Here is a 14,492-nt window from a genome sequence, read left to right on the forward strand (position 1 = left end):
GAGGGCCCCACATTTATGACCTAATCACCTCCCAAAGCCACCACCTCCTAATACTATTGCATCGGGGATTAAGACTTCAACATATGATTTTAGTCCACAACGTACCTATATTTACAGAAGCTTCACGAAGGCCAGTTCAAGAGAGAGCAGTCCCCTGTCACCTCATCCCCAGGTAGGCATGCCAGTGACCTGGCACTTACTAAGTAGACTCCAAAGGGAATGAAGGCAAGGCTGAGAAGTCTTGGCTCCACCCGGCCCTTCCTTCCTCATTGCCAAACTTGCCAATCTAGACTTGATGTGATTAAAGAAATCACATGGTTCCTGACAGCCCTGTATGAACTGGGAGAAGTTACATGACTTCTCTGTGGTTGTCTCCTGACTGTAAAATATGTAACACATTTATATCTAGGACTATTATAAGTATTATATGAGTTGATGTTTGTGAAATTCTTAAAGAGCCATGCCCAACAGAGTGTAAGCACTAAATATGTATTTGATAACGTAAAAAAAATCACCATTATTATATAATCAGACTTAAGGTAAACTTGATACAACATTAATGGTGATTACCCATTAGTAGGTATGGTAGGCAGAACTCTAAAATGGCCCCCAAGATTCTGGGTCCCTGGCATACACACACCTTCTGCTAGTTATTCAATTAAATGCTAATCTAGGTGCTCATTTGAAGGATTCTGCAGGTGTAAAGAAGGTACTAAATGAGGAGATTGTTCAGGTAGGCCTGCCCCAATCATGCGGGCCCCTCAGCAGCAGAGTGTTTGCTCCAGCTGGTCACAATTAGGAGCACGGGGAGATGCACTCCATCCATCCTGGAGGAGAACTGGCATCCATGTCATGAACTTCCTATGGAGGGGACGACTGGGAAGGGAACCGTGGGTGGTCCTGAGAGTAGTCCTGAGCTGACAGCTCAGGTGAAAACAGCTAGCACACGTGAAAACAGGGACCCGAGTCCCACGGTGCAAAGAATTGATTTCTGCCCACAAAGGGAGACCCCCGAACCCTGGGTGAGAACTGTAGCCTCAGTCAATGCCTTCAGTTCAGCCCTGCGAGCCCCTGAGGAGAGAATGCAATCATGCCGTGCCTGGACCTCTGACCTACAGAAACTATGAAATAACAAATTCATGTTGCTTTAAGCCACTAATGCAATGGAGCAGGACCCTATGGGGCCTTCCTGGGACAGGCCTTCCCCCATATCCTCTGCTTTAGCTCCTTTCTGAAGCACCTAGATACTAGTATTTGATGCTCACTTCCTGAGTTGTGTTGCAGATGTAAAAACACTTCCCCCTGTCCACCAAATGGAAGATGTCCACTACTTGGTGACCATGAACACACAGTCCCAGGCCCCCTGGAGCCTAAGGACTGATACAGCTCAGCCCGTGACACCACCCTGATACCTCACCATCAGCCAGAGAACTGTGCACAAGCTGATCACACACCCTGCGACCCCCCTCCCTCACCTGGCTTTTCAAAGGGCTTTGCCAAAACCCTTCGGCTTTTTAGGGCCTGAGCCACCTCTCCTTGCAAGACCTCGTGATAAACCTTTCTCTGCTCCAGACTCCGACGTTTCAGTTTCTTTGGCCTCACTGTGCACTGGGCACACCAACTTGGGTTAACACTAAGTTTGTGATAATTTGTCTTGCAGCAGTAGAGCACTAACACAGCCAGAAAGAAACAAACATACAGCACTTGCAAATGAGCTACCAGAGGATTTTTGCTCAAAGCCCAGACAGCTTCCCCTCCACCCTGCCCAGTACAGATAAAGACTCTATCACTGACAAAGTCAGTACAAAATACTTCCAGTTGAAAAAAAAAAACCTTCATTTGCCACGCTGGGCTTGGTCCCACAGAAAGGCATGGTTCTGTACTCACCAGTGTCACTGACAGAGCGAGGCTGAGTCACCCGCTTTAAGAGGCAGCAGGCTTGGGGCCTCCCAAGCTGGCTCCCCTGGCCTGGAGACAGCTCTCTTAGGCTTCATCTAAACCTCTAACAGCTGCCCGACCTTATGCCAAGACCTTTGACCTACGTACCTACATACTTGGCTCCACCTCCACTTGCAAGGCATGCTGGGAAACTAAGCGGGGGGGTTTTAGGACCCATAAGCCAGTTGTTGCTCAATTGTGTCTGTTTGCGACCCCATGGACTGCAGCAAGCCAGGCTTTTCTGTCCTTCACCATCTCGCAGAATTCAGACAGTAAAGCATCTATCTGCAATGCAGGAGACCCGGGTTGGATTCCTGGGTCGGGAAGATCCCCTGGAGAAGGAAATGGCAATCCACTCCAGCACTCTTGCCTGGAAAATCCCATGGACGGAGGAGCCTGATGGGCTACAGTCCATGGGGTTGCAAAGAGTCGGACACGACTGAACGACTTCACTTTCACTTTCACTTTTCACTTTCATGTCCACTGAGGCAGTGATGCCATCCAACCATCTCTTCCTCTGTCGCCCTTGTCTCCTCCTGCCCTCAATCTTTCCCAGAAGGCAGAGAGTATAATGATTAAGCACTCTGACTTGTCTTCTCTGGCGGTCCAGCAGTTAAGACATAATGCTGCCAATGCAGGGGTCGTGGGTTTGATCCCTGGTCAGGGAATTAAGATCCCATATACTTTGTGGTCAAAATGAAAGAAAAAGGAGCTCTGGCTTCTGCAGAAAACAATGGTTTTGCCTGTTAACTGTGACGTTTTGCAAATTCCTTATACCCTCAGCACCCCAATCTGTAAAATGGGGATAACACAGTTGTGAAGGTTGGAGGTAAGACAGAACGCCGGTGAGTGGGGCCTAGCCCTAGCAAGCCATCAGAACACAAGCTGGTGTTTGGCTGATTTTGATGCTGATCTACACAAGCCCTAAAGCTGGGCTCCCATCAGATTGTAAGTGCCCATCCCCATGCCCCAGGTCAGGCAGCAGACCACATCTCGGTCCCTTGTTTTGCAGCCGAAGTGACTGCTGAATGAGTAACCACTCCAGAATGGAACAAGGAGTATCAAACCCTGTCAATCAGCCGCAACATATACACAGGAAAAAAAGCAATCGTCTTTCACTGGCCTCTTCTTGCTTTCTTCTTTCATTGTAACCTGTGCTGTACCAACTGGTCAGCGTTCCTACTGGATAAAAGTAAGGGAATGTAGTAAAGCAACAATGTGAGAGTGGGCTACATGAAATATTGGGAAGTCTGAACTCTAAAAACAAAGTAATTAACATTTTTAAAAGATAGCATCACAATGCTAAAAATTTACATCCCTCATTCAGGAAGGTGGGGTTCTAGTAAATGTCACCAAACCAGCTTTGATGATGGAATTTATGAGGCTGTGCCAGCCAGATCGTGATGATATAGTGTTCAAAGGTATATGTCACTTATAAATATAACCACATCTACACTCATAAAAATAGACTGCCTGTTTAAATAGAAGCTTCTTTCTGAACATTGCTAAGTAAAGTAATTTGTAATTTTCCCAAATTGCAATGAGGGAGGTGGCAGTGGTATTTTCCCCCTTTCTGGAGATGACCATCTACTATATGGATTTGCAGATTGGTTAACTGGCTGGAAAATCTCAGAAGAAAAACGCTGTTCCAATAATTCTGTACAGTCCTGGGTTAAGCTCAGAAGATTTGACTGAGGGAAGATTAACATAAGCAAGAGCCTGTTCAATACATTTTATATGAGAAACCAGGCTATACTTTTAAAAACTAATGTTTTCAAAAAGAAAACTATTGCCCAGTGCCTACAGCTCTTTATTTCTTAACAAATGATTCCCCTGACTAGAGCACAAGATCTGGAAAGTCTGTATCTTTGCCCATTTCCTTCACTGTTGCTACCCTGGTGCCAAGAATGGCACCTGGCACTGACTAAATATGTCCTGAATAAATTAATTAATGCAATTAAATGAATTAGCAAGTGATACGGTGTTGGTGCTCATTTTCTGTCTAAATCCTGAGCAATTAAAAATGTGAACACGATCAGACCAAAAAGGGGGAAAAAGAAAAGGGAGCAGGGAGGGGATGTAAAGTCATATTTGAATTTGTGAGCATATTGGAAGAGAAAACGCAGTGTCAATGGTGAAGTTTTCACTCCTGCATGGAAATTTCCAGAGCCTATGTTGTAAACCATCTTACAATGGGTAGTTTATGACCAGTAACATTTTTGCTTAAATGATCATGTGGCAGCAGCGCCATCTTCTGGGTAACTAGTTGGGCATTTTAGAATAGTCTAGAGTCGTTTTGTTTTTTCATATACCAAATTGAGTTTAGAATCACACAAGATTATTTAGGAAATATCTTTAGAGATCATCTAGGCCATATGTCATCTTACAGGTAAGGATTTGCCTTAAGTGGGTACAATATTTTCTTATTTTCTCTTGATCCAATGGAGCCCCAAATTCATGTCTCGGAGAGAAGACAAACTACAGCCATCATTGCTAAATTATATCACAGGTCTCATATAAATCAGAAACTGAGAGGCAGTTAAAATCCATTTGTCGAGCATCTGAAGAGTGCTGTCCAATAGGAATTTCTGCAACAACGGAACAATAGAACTTTCTGTGATGATCTATACATGTCTGTGGAGAAGGCAATGGCACCCCACTCCAGTACTCTTGCCTGGAAAATCCCGTGGACAGAGGAGCCTGGTAGGCTACAGTCCATGGGGTCACTAGAGTCGGACACGACTGAGCGACTTCCCTTTCACTTTTCACTTTCATGCACTGGAGAAGGAAATGGCAACCCACTCCAGTGTTCTTGCCTGGAGAATCCCAGGGACGGGGGAGCCTGGTGGGCTGCCGTCAGTGGGGTCGCACAGAGTCGGACACAACTGAAGCGACTTAGCAGCAGCAGCATACATGTCTGTGCTGTCCAATACAGTAGTCACTAGCCACTTGAGGTTATTAAACATCTAAAATGAGGCTAATGATGCTGAAGAACTGGATTTTTAACTGTATCTAATTTTAACTAATTTACATTTTTCAAAAGCCACATATGGCGAGCGTAGGCTTTCTCAAGCTTGGCTCTATTGACATTTGGGGCTTGATCATTCTTTGCTGTGGTGACTGTGTTGTACACTGTACGATGTTTAGCAACAGTCCTAGCCTCTAGCCACTGGCCAGGAGTACCCACCCCCTGGATGTTGCCAAATACCCTCCTCTCTAAGGGGCAAAATCACCCCTGGTTGAGAACCAGTGGGCTGGTAGCCACTGCAATGAACAGCACAGTTCTAGGATATGCCTGATACGTATAGAACATTTTGGTTGAGAAAAAGAACTGCCCACTATCCTGTACTAAGGCAGTAGTGGTCTTGTAATAAGAACAAGGAAGGTTTAAGAAAAAAAAAAAAAAAAGTAAATAAAGTCAGACGTAGTCACAGAAATGTCACACTGCTTTAATATTTTTTCCCCACGAAGTGGAGACAGAGCCAGGATAGCGATAGTGGAAAATTCTGCTCCCCACAAGCCCCCAGGTTAGCATCAGAAAACCTACACTTAAATCTGGCTGCCTAGCCTCACTGTGGGTAACTAAACAAACTGACCTCCCCAAGTCTTAGGGTATCGCCTAGGGAAGAGGGGAGGAAGAGTGGGACTAAATTAGACAAAGCATAAAGGGTTCCCAGCTCAGTGCTGGGTAAGATATTCAACACCATGGATATCTTAGCCACCCTCTTCCAGGCAGGGGAGATAATTTTTCATACCCTCCAAACCAACAGCGCAAAAGAACCTAGTACGAAGCTACAATAAACGTCTCACTGCAAACAACAAAAACTTAGCTGAACTCTATAAACCTGACTTAACTTGAAAATCCCAGTGGTCTCAACACTCAATAACATTTGTCTGTTGTCTGTGTCGCCATTCGCTTGACACATTTAAATGTGGAGGAGAAACCGTTTCAGCTCCTCAGGGAGGTTGAGCTCAGTGATCTTATGATGCTGCTTGATCCCAAAGCACTTCCGAATTCTAAGGCGGCATAACTGCATCAAAGAAGAGGGCCCTGGAGAAAGATGATAAGACAAGTCACACATGGGTTTCATTGATCCAAGACTTTTCCTTTCCTTCACTGAAAGCATAAAAGATTTAACACTATTATCAAGAAGTAATATGGTACTGCTTAAGACCATGTTCTGGGTTTAATAAGAGGTATTTTAAGGCCATGGTCTCTCTTTTCTGCTATCTAACTGAAATCAGGCTGTTAGGTTTTGATTTAAAAAAGAAATTTAAAGCTCGGTCTCACCAATGGAGGCTTATGGAAGCTAATTTTGGAATTACAAAGCTATGAAATCCCCAACAATGAAAAGAAAACCCATGTTTAATGGTTTTCTTGTCTTTACTTTTACAAAACATAAGTCCATATTTCTGAATGCAAATACTCTAATTTTATAACTTAGCAATTTTAAGATATTCAAATATAAGGAGCTATCTGTGAAATCTAAGTGTGATCTGAACTCATGTTTGTTTTTATATTCTGCATTTAGAGCATCCCAGTGCTTCAGCTTATAGTGGAAAATGAACTAGTACAAACTTTGCACAGACCCAGCCAAGAGTTTACATCTTAAGACAGCAATTCTCAACAGGGCAGGGGGTGGGAGGGCTGTATTTTGCTCCCTAGGGACCCTTGGTACTGTCTGGAGACGCTTTTGCTTGTCACAACTTGGGGGGTGGGCTATTAGCATCTAGAGGGTGGGCGACAGGGATGCTGCTAAACATGTCCACTGGGCAGGACAGGACTGCCCCAAACTGGCCCAAAATGTAAACAGTGCTGAGCTTGAGAAACCATCATAGGGTAAAAGGGTGGGAATTGTTTCCCAGCCCCGACTCCTGCACTAAATTGTAACAGAAGTTCTCTTTTGATTATTAAAAACATTTTTAAAAGCAAAGCTGTATACCCTAAACAGGGGCTTCCCTGGTGGCACGATGGTAAAGAATCTGCCTGCAATGCAGGAGACGTGGGTTCGATCCCTGGGTAGGGAAGATCCCCCGGAGAAGGGAATGGCAACCCACTCTAGTATTCTTGCTTTGGAGAATTCCATAGACAGAAGAGCCTGGTGGGCTACAGTCTATGGGGTTGCAAAGAGTCATACATGACTAAGCAACTAACACTTTCACTTTCAGGGCTTTCCTGGTGGCTCAGATGGTAAAGAATCCACCTGCATTGCAGGAGACCTGGGTTTGATCCCTGGGTTGGGAAGATCCCCTGGAGGAGGACATGGCAACCCACTCCAGTATTCTTGCGTGGAGAATCCCATGGACAGAGGAGCCTGACTGGCTACAGTCCATGAGGTTGCACAGAGTGGGACACGACTTCGCCACTAAGCATGTATGCATACCCTCAAGAATCCCATAAAGCAGTAGCCCTCACGCCAGACTTTGTGGAGCTGGGGGATGTTGGGCCCCACCCCTGAGATGTTGCTTCAACGACCATCATCAGGTGGGCTGAGCATCTGGGTTTTGTACAGGCATGCGGCCCAGGTCATTGTATTGTGTGGCCAGGATTGAGAATTTAATTCAAAGGGTACAGTGGCCTGTGAATTTGATACCAAGCAGGACCCTGTGGGGCTCCTGGGCTTTTACAAAAGCCTTTCTGTGTCCCCATTTCTTGATTACAGGAAATAGGCTTCATTAGGCTTCTAAGATCTTCCCTGAGTTCCAAGGAACAGGTTCAAACAGATGCTAGTTAGGGAAGGAGGGGATCCTGAGACAAGGAAGAACAATAGTGCAGCCTGGGCAGGGTCCTGGTCCCCGCTCCAGGGATACACAGAACATACATTTGAGCTGTTTTACAGACACAGAAACCCCCACCAGGTGGGAGAAGTTAAGTGAGTGCTGTCCACAAGCACTAGACCCCAGACCTGTTGGAACCAGAAGGCTGATGATGCTGACTTCCACTTACCTCACCACCAACCAATCAAAAGAATGTCCTCTTTGAACCATTCCTGTAAAACTCCTCACTACTCCCTCTAGGTGGGAACACAGTTTTGAGGGCAGTAGCCCACTGTGGCCCCCTTTGCCTGGCAAAGCAATAAAACTATTCTTTCCTACTTGAGCCAAACTCTGTCTCCAAGATTCAACTCAGTGCGTCAGGCAGGGTACAAAGGCTGGATTAGACTCGGCTGGTAAAGAACCTGCCAGCAATGTGGAAGACCTGGGTTCCATCCCTGAGTTGGGAAGATCCCCTGGAGAAGGAAAAGGCTACCCACTCCAGTATTCTGGCCTGGAGAATTCCATGGACTGTATAGTCCATGGGGTCACAAAGAGTCGGACACGACTGAGTGACTTTCACTTCCTAGAGCATCACTGCAAGCTACAGGATAAAGTGGGTTGCATACTTCTCAGGTGATGGAAAACAGGGAGAGGTGGAACTAGACACATACACAAGGAAAGAAAGAAAGGAAATATTTTCAATGAGGCCCTCATCACACATTCAGAAGGTCCCTGTTGGAATTTAGGGCACCTTCCAAATTATGTTCAGTGTACTCAAGGCATATATTAAGGAAGGATTTCCCGGTGTACTCAAAGCACTTATTAACAAACTGCAAAAGGCATAGTGTGGGGAAACTGAACTTAACCTCATCTCACTAAAGCACGTTGAAGGACGTGACTAATCACATGTGCTAGACACAATGTCAGGGACAAGTACAGGAGGTACTGATAAACGAGTACAGAGAACAAGACATCAGAGTAAGCCTGATAGAGACTTAGGCAAAGCAGGCCATTGGAGGAAACTCAGTGGAACTACCGATGGAAACTGAATGTCTGCTATTTACAAGTGGGATACTGTATAACTAGAGCCTTCATTCCATATGAATAGAGCTGAAAGCTCACTAGTGCTTGGCAGCCACTTGCTGGCACCTGCAAATATTCAGGGGGCGTTGCTTTACTCCATAATGGAATCAGCTAATTCTATATTTACTGATGGGCATATTACTTTAGGGCTCCAGTTCTTTTTCTTCCTGCATCAACACTCATGATGCTTTAAGACCAAAGTGTATTCAAAGTGGCTACTGTGGTGCTGGGGTGAGAGAGTCTCATTAGTTGTCGTCGTGTGTCAGGAATAAACTGCTTCAGCTGCTTTGGCGAGGGAGGGGGTGGTCATACTATTGAACTTCTTTCAAATGCGTGTGTGTCTACATGTATGATTTAATGACTTTAGGGGACCTGAGGCACTTATGCCTTTGTGGATCTCTTTCTCAATTGAAAAAAAAAGATATTTTACAGCTGGTAATTTTACACCTGTGTCCGTATAAAGATGAATATGATCCAGGTTGAGTTATAGTCATTTTTTCCCTTCTGATTTTAAAAGAAATTAAAACATTTCTGTGGACCCCTAAAAAAACAGTGGGCCCCACGCATTGTGCCATCTGTGCCTGCTGTAGAAATCTGCCCTGTCTAGATATAATTTTTTAAAACCAAGAAATCGTTAAAACGTGGGCACAACTGCCTGGGGGTTACCCCACTGCTTCATATAAAGGGTTTTCTATTGGTTTGTTCCTTGTTTGTGGGGGGTGTGGGCAAGGCAGGCTATGAGCCCCAAGTGCCCTGGGGTGATGGGTGTAGGAGGAAGGGTTCAGGGGCCACTTCACAATTCTGCCCAGAACCCTAATTCTGAGCATGTGGGGAGAAAATAACCAGATGATATGACATCAGAATCCTCCTGGTTGGGAAGCCTGCTTCAAACTTCTACAACCTCTAAGACTCAATGAGGTCTATACTCTAGTCAGATAAATAGGTCCTCAGCTGGCTGCTCTCCACCTCCCAGGACAATTAAGACTCTAACACAACATTTTTAGCAACTATACCCCAATAAAAATTAAACTGAAAAATAAAGTAAAAACTAAATAATACAATTTATATCCACACACACAAAAAGAATGCAATCTGAGGGGTCTCTGCTCCTCACTCCCAGCCTACCCCCAACCCAGGGAAGTGCCTCCACCTCCTTGCACACTGCTCAACCCCAGTGTTTAGTTGTTTGGGTCAGAAGTGTTGGTTTTTATTTATGAAGGTGTATGGGCTCAGTGTTGATTTAGTTATAACAGTAAATGTCTTCAGATTGCCATGGATCATGAAAGCGATACTGTGTAATGCTCAATGAGTTGCATTCCTACCCACTATCCCAGAAACCTAATGCCCAGTAATTCGCATTAGGACATACTGGGGCTTGTATAACCTCAAAGAGGCTTCTGCCACATCACTCTAAAGCATGGCTTACAAATACCATATGACATCACTTATACGTGGAATCTAAAATAAGACACAAATAAACTCAACTACAAAAGAGAAACAGACTCACAGACACAGAGGACAGACTTGTGTTTGTCAAGGGGAAGGAGGTTGGGAGAGGGCTGGATTGGGAGTTCAGGGTTAGCAGATGCTAACTTATATATAGGATGGATAAACAACAAGGTCCTACTGAACAGCATAGGGAACTACATTCAGTATCCTGTGGTAAATCATCAGGGAAAAGAATATGAAAAGGAACAAATATATGTATGTATAACTGAGTCACTTTGCTGTACAGCAGAAATAAACAACACTGTAAACCAAACATATTTCAATAAAATAAAATTTTAAAAATTAAACATGTCTTAATTTTTAACATTTAAAAACAATATCTTAATTCTTTGCGAGCTGGAATACCCCTGAATATTAGATCATCCAAACCAGCCTCTCTCCAACATGCCAAACAGCAGGATGGTTGTTTATTATGCAGCCAGTACTGTACCTTGCATGCTAAATTATCTCAGCTCCCCACATTTGGGGAACAGAGGGCGTGATCTGTTTAACAGGATGCAAAGTCAGAACTTGGTTAAGCACCTGGCTCCTGCTAGAGCCCATGGGAGTCTCTACAAATTAAGGCTTAGATTTAGGCAAAGGAGAAGCACCTTCTCTCTGCAAGAGCTGGATCAGGGGGCTCTCTGGAGGCACCACTTCCAAGGGTCGTTTGCCTTCAGCATTCCTGGCCTGGGTGTCTGCTCCAAAGTCCAGGAGCAGACTGACCAGCTCCCCGCTAGATGCCCTGGCCACTGCGTGAAGAGGGGAGTCCAGCCCCCGGCCCTGGTTCACATTCACTCCTAAACAGTGAGGAGAACAAGAGTCAGTCCAGGAGCAGAGTGCAAGCACCCCCTTCTCAAAGCGCTGTGCCTCCACAGTGGGCACGGGAGTTCTCCAAGTCATCAGATGACTTGATTCCATTTAACAATATGGGGAAAAGGCCATTTGACAATATGACTAAAGCTATGACATGAGCCATATGGCAGATGAGGTTGAAAAACCTCACCTTTGAGCATCATACATAGCTGTGACAGATTTAGGAAGAATGCTGGCAGTGTGAAAGCTGCACATTTATTATTACTAGAGCCCAAACATTAGCCGGCACAGACCGGAAGTGACACTAGATGGCAAAATCTCATCTATGGCAATTTGCCATACTCACAAGCCCAGAAACTGTGATGAAGTTTAAACTGGAGACTTGAGACCATGTGAACTGGTCTGTGAAGAGCAACCAATTATTGATGACATTGCCTAGACTAGGGTGGCCAATCCTAAGATCACAGGGCAGGTGGCAAAGTCGTCCTCTTCGGGGGTCAAGTGGATTCCTAGGACCATCCCCACCCGACTCTATCCCTACACTCTCAACAGAGCCTTAGCCCAGCCTAGACACTGGCTCTCACTGGGACGTGTGGGGACATACAGCTTTGCCTGAGCCGCTGTCTCTCTAGAAAAATGGGAATCTACGTCCAGTCAACAAATGCTAACTGAATTGTTCTTGTATTGTTCTTAGCTTTTGGAGGGATGCCAAACTGACCCTTTCCTGACTAGGAGCTTAAAATCCATCTAAGATGAGAGGAGAGAGAGAAAACCAACCTCCTCCTGGTTCATGGTAATGGCTGCCAATGAGTAGAAGGCAATAAGAACAATAAACCTTCAGCAGAGGGAAAGATTACCTGATTTTTAAAGATAACCAAGACTCAGATAACTTAAAATGTGAAAAAGGGGTATTCCAAGTGTTGAAGGGGTTGGACAACAGCAGGAAGGTGAAAAAGAATGGTGGGACTTGGGCCTTTTCAAAAATACATCTACAATGGACTAAAACTGAGGCAAGTTTATTTCCAATTCAAAGAGAACTGCTGAAGGTGGCCTAAAATTCAAAGGCCAGCCCTAACCCAGCATCTGTGGGAGTTATGCTGGGACTAGTAATATCAATGGCCAGAGGGAGGGAGGCAGGGGAAAGGGAGGAGAAACTAATAATCACTGAGGACCTTCCTGGGAGGAGGGACATCATGGTCAGCGTGATTAAGAATCAAGTAAGAGAACTCAAGTTGAAACAGTTTCAAGTAATTCCCCAGGGAACACAGTCAAGATGAACTCTGATCTTGTCCAACTCCACTGCCCACACTTTTTCCTCTGCTACAACAGTAAGAGCTTTCAAATACCTTGAATGCACTTTTCATTTCCTCTCCTTGTTCTGCTGTGCTTTTGGTTTTACCTGACTCCAGAAGTTTCTTGGCACAGGCCACCTGCAGGTTTTCACAAGCCATATATAACGGTGTTCCCAGGTGGTGGATGTTTTGGTCAATGTCGCCCCCGTGAGCCACAAGAGACTCGATGCACTGCATGTGGCCTGCAGCCCAGAGTGGGAGAAAACAGTTACAGCACGAATTCTCACAGCTAGGGAAACACCACCTTGCCCGTATTCTGTGTGTTGAAAATTTCAAATGACTTAACTAGGGACCAAAAGCTATGTTCTTTACTTAGAATAGCAAATGATCTTCAACACCGTCAATAGTTAACAGGGTGTCCCATAAGATGCCATCTGGAGCTCTGGGTGGAACTCCACGTGAGTTTATTAGCCACAGTGGGCAACCAGCAACCATCCACCTTCTTTAATTGTTTGTGGCTTTGTAATCTGAGTTCAGAAATCGAAGTGAGAGTTGGGAAGAGGTATGGAAGAGGGACAAGGTGGACCTGAAGAAGACAGCGCAGAGAGTGGGCCATGGAACAGGGAAGGAAACTTACAACCTCACCAAAAGCAGGCCCTGGGGGAAACTGCCCACCATCCCATAAGAGTGGTGGGCACTGGAGAGGCTTAGGAGATGGTGCCAAATCCAACACGAGTGGGGCCCTGTGTGGCCAATTAGGTGGGGTGAAAGCAGAATCATTCTTCCTTGGTCTAGTGTCATACTGAAACACTGCCCCTTTGCATTCATCTTGTTATGCCATTGTAGTTCTGTGTGGAACCCAGGATCCCACATGGAGAACAAGTGCTTTGTATACCTCCTTTTCCCTCTTCAATCGCAAGATGTCCCTTGAAGGAATGGGTGGAAAACTTCAATTCTCAACAGATTTACCTCTCTTAGCAGCTTCGTGGATGGGGGACGCCAGGTCATTCTCCGGGTGGGGACTGGCTCCATATTGCAGAAGCAAATTCACACACTCGTGGCTGCCGCTGACACAAGCATTAAACAAGGGAGTGTGCCAGTCTACAGTGACACTGTTCACCTGTAAGGAAAAACTCCAGGATGAAGGCAGGCAATGAAGTACCCTGGATTCTAACGTAAGCTCCACCATTTTCAAGCTGTTTTTTTATTTTCATTTATCAGAGCCTTAAATTCCACAGCTACAAGATGGAGACAAAAAAGAACAAATGCCACAAAGCTGTTGTGAAAAACCAAATGAAGTATGGGATGTCAGGCCCCAAGAATGTTTCTGAATATTTTGTCTCCTCTATGCCCTCCCCCAGGAACATGAACTTGGACACTAGTTAGGATAAGTTGAACAGGTCACAAACTAATCACCTTATTTTAAATACTCTATCCTAGACCCATCCCACACCAATCCAATTTCCGCACAGCAGTTAGAGTAACCTCTTAAAATTGTGAATATATTATTTTGTCTTAATTTCAGATGCCCCAGGTGCAAACCTGAAGGAGACACTCACTTCCAGGATCACAAAAGTGCAGCACAACCCTGAGAGGGAGCAGCTCTCTCACGTTTGCACCCTCAGGCTCCTCTTTTGCCTCTGCTTAGTCCTGGCTCTGTTTCCAAGTTCGGGGTAAGTTTTCTTAACCAAAATATAAACCTGAGGATATACTTATCATGGCTCTCGGCTGCCCTCAGGACAAAGTCCATTTTCCTGGCATAGACAGCAAGCTTGTTCTGTTCTGACCCCTGTCCCCTGCTCTACCCTGCTGCTATAAGGAATGATTTGAAATCACACAAAATGCCCAACCCACACATTTTCCCCAACCCACCAATGAGCTGAGTGACTCCAACAGGTCCTATAGATTTCAACTGTGATGTCACTTCCTGCAGGAAGCATCTTTTCACTCCCTCTCTCCGTCAGAAATAAACAGGTTAGGAACATTTGTACATGTTCCCAACAATCCGCTTACTATTAATACTTATTATATTTTGTAGCATGTGGTAGCAAAAAATGACCACAGACTCTGTGCCCAGGATGCACATTCCTTTATAATGTGGCTCTGCGACTCCTCCCA

The 14,492-nt window shown here is 45.1% G+C and overlaps 1 protein-coding gene across 3 annotated transcripts in view; it reads right to left on the bottom strand.

Moving 5' to 3' along the window:
- Positions 1-5,363: 5,363 nt before the first annotated feature.
- ASB9 (ankyrin repeat and SOCS box containing 9) overlaps positions 5,364-14,492 on the bottom strand; it is a 28,601-nt gene continuing 19,472 nt past the window's right edge. For 2 of the 3 annotated variants that reach the window (XM_027534680.1, XM_027534679.1), the window contains 4 exons: positions 13,344-13,494; positions 12,482-12,616; positions 10,878-11,066; positions 5,364-5,989 (listed from right to left, as the gene is read on the bottom strand). In XM_027534680.1, the coding sequence (XP_027390481.1) occupies positions 5,865-5,989; positions 10,878-11,066; positions 12,482-12,616; positions 13,344-13,494 (600 nt within the window). In that variant the 3' untranslated portion in view covers positions 5,364-5,864. The remainder of the gene's footprint in view (positions 5,990-10,877; positions 11,067-12,481; positions 12,617-13,343; positions 13,495-14,492) is intronic. The other variant, XM_027534681.1, reaches the window with a different exon arrangement.

Source organism: Bos indicus x Bos taurus, chromosome X (genome assembly GCF_003369695.1).
Source record: "Bos indicus x Bos taurus breed Angus x Brahman F1 hybrid chromosome X, Bos_hybrid_MaternalHap_v2.0, whole genome shotgun sequence".
NCBI lineage: Eukaryota > Metazoa > Chordata > Mammalia > Artiodactyla > Bovidae > Bos > Bos indicus x Bos taurus.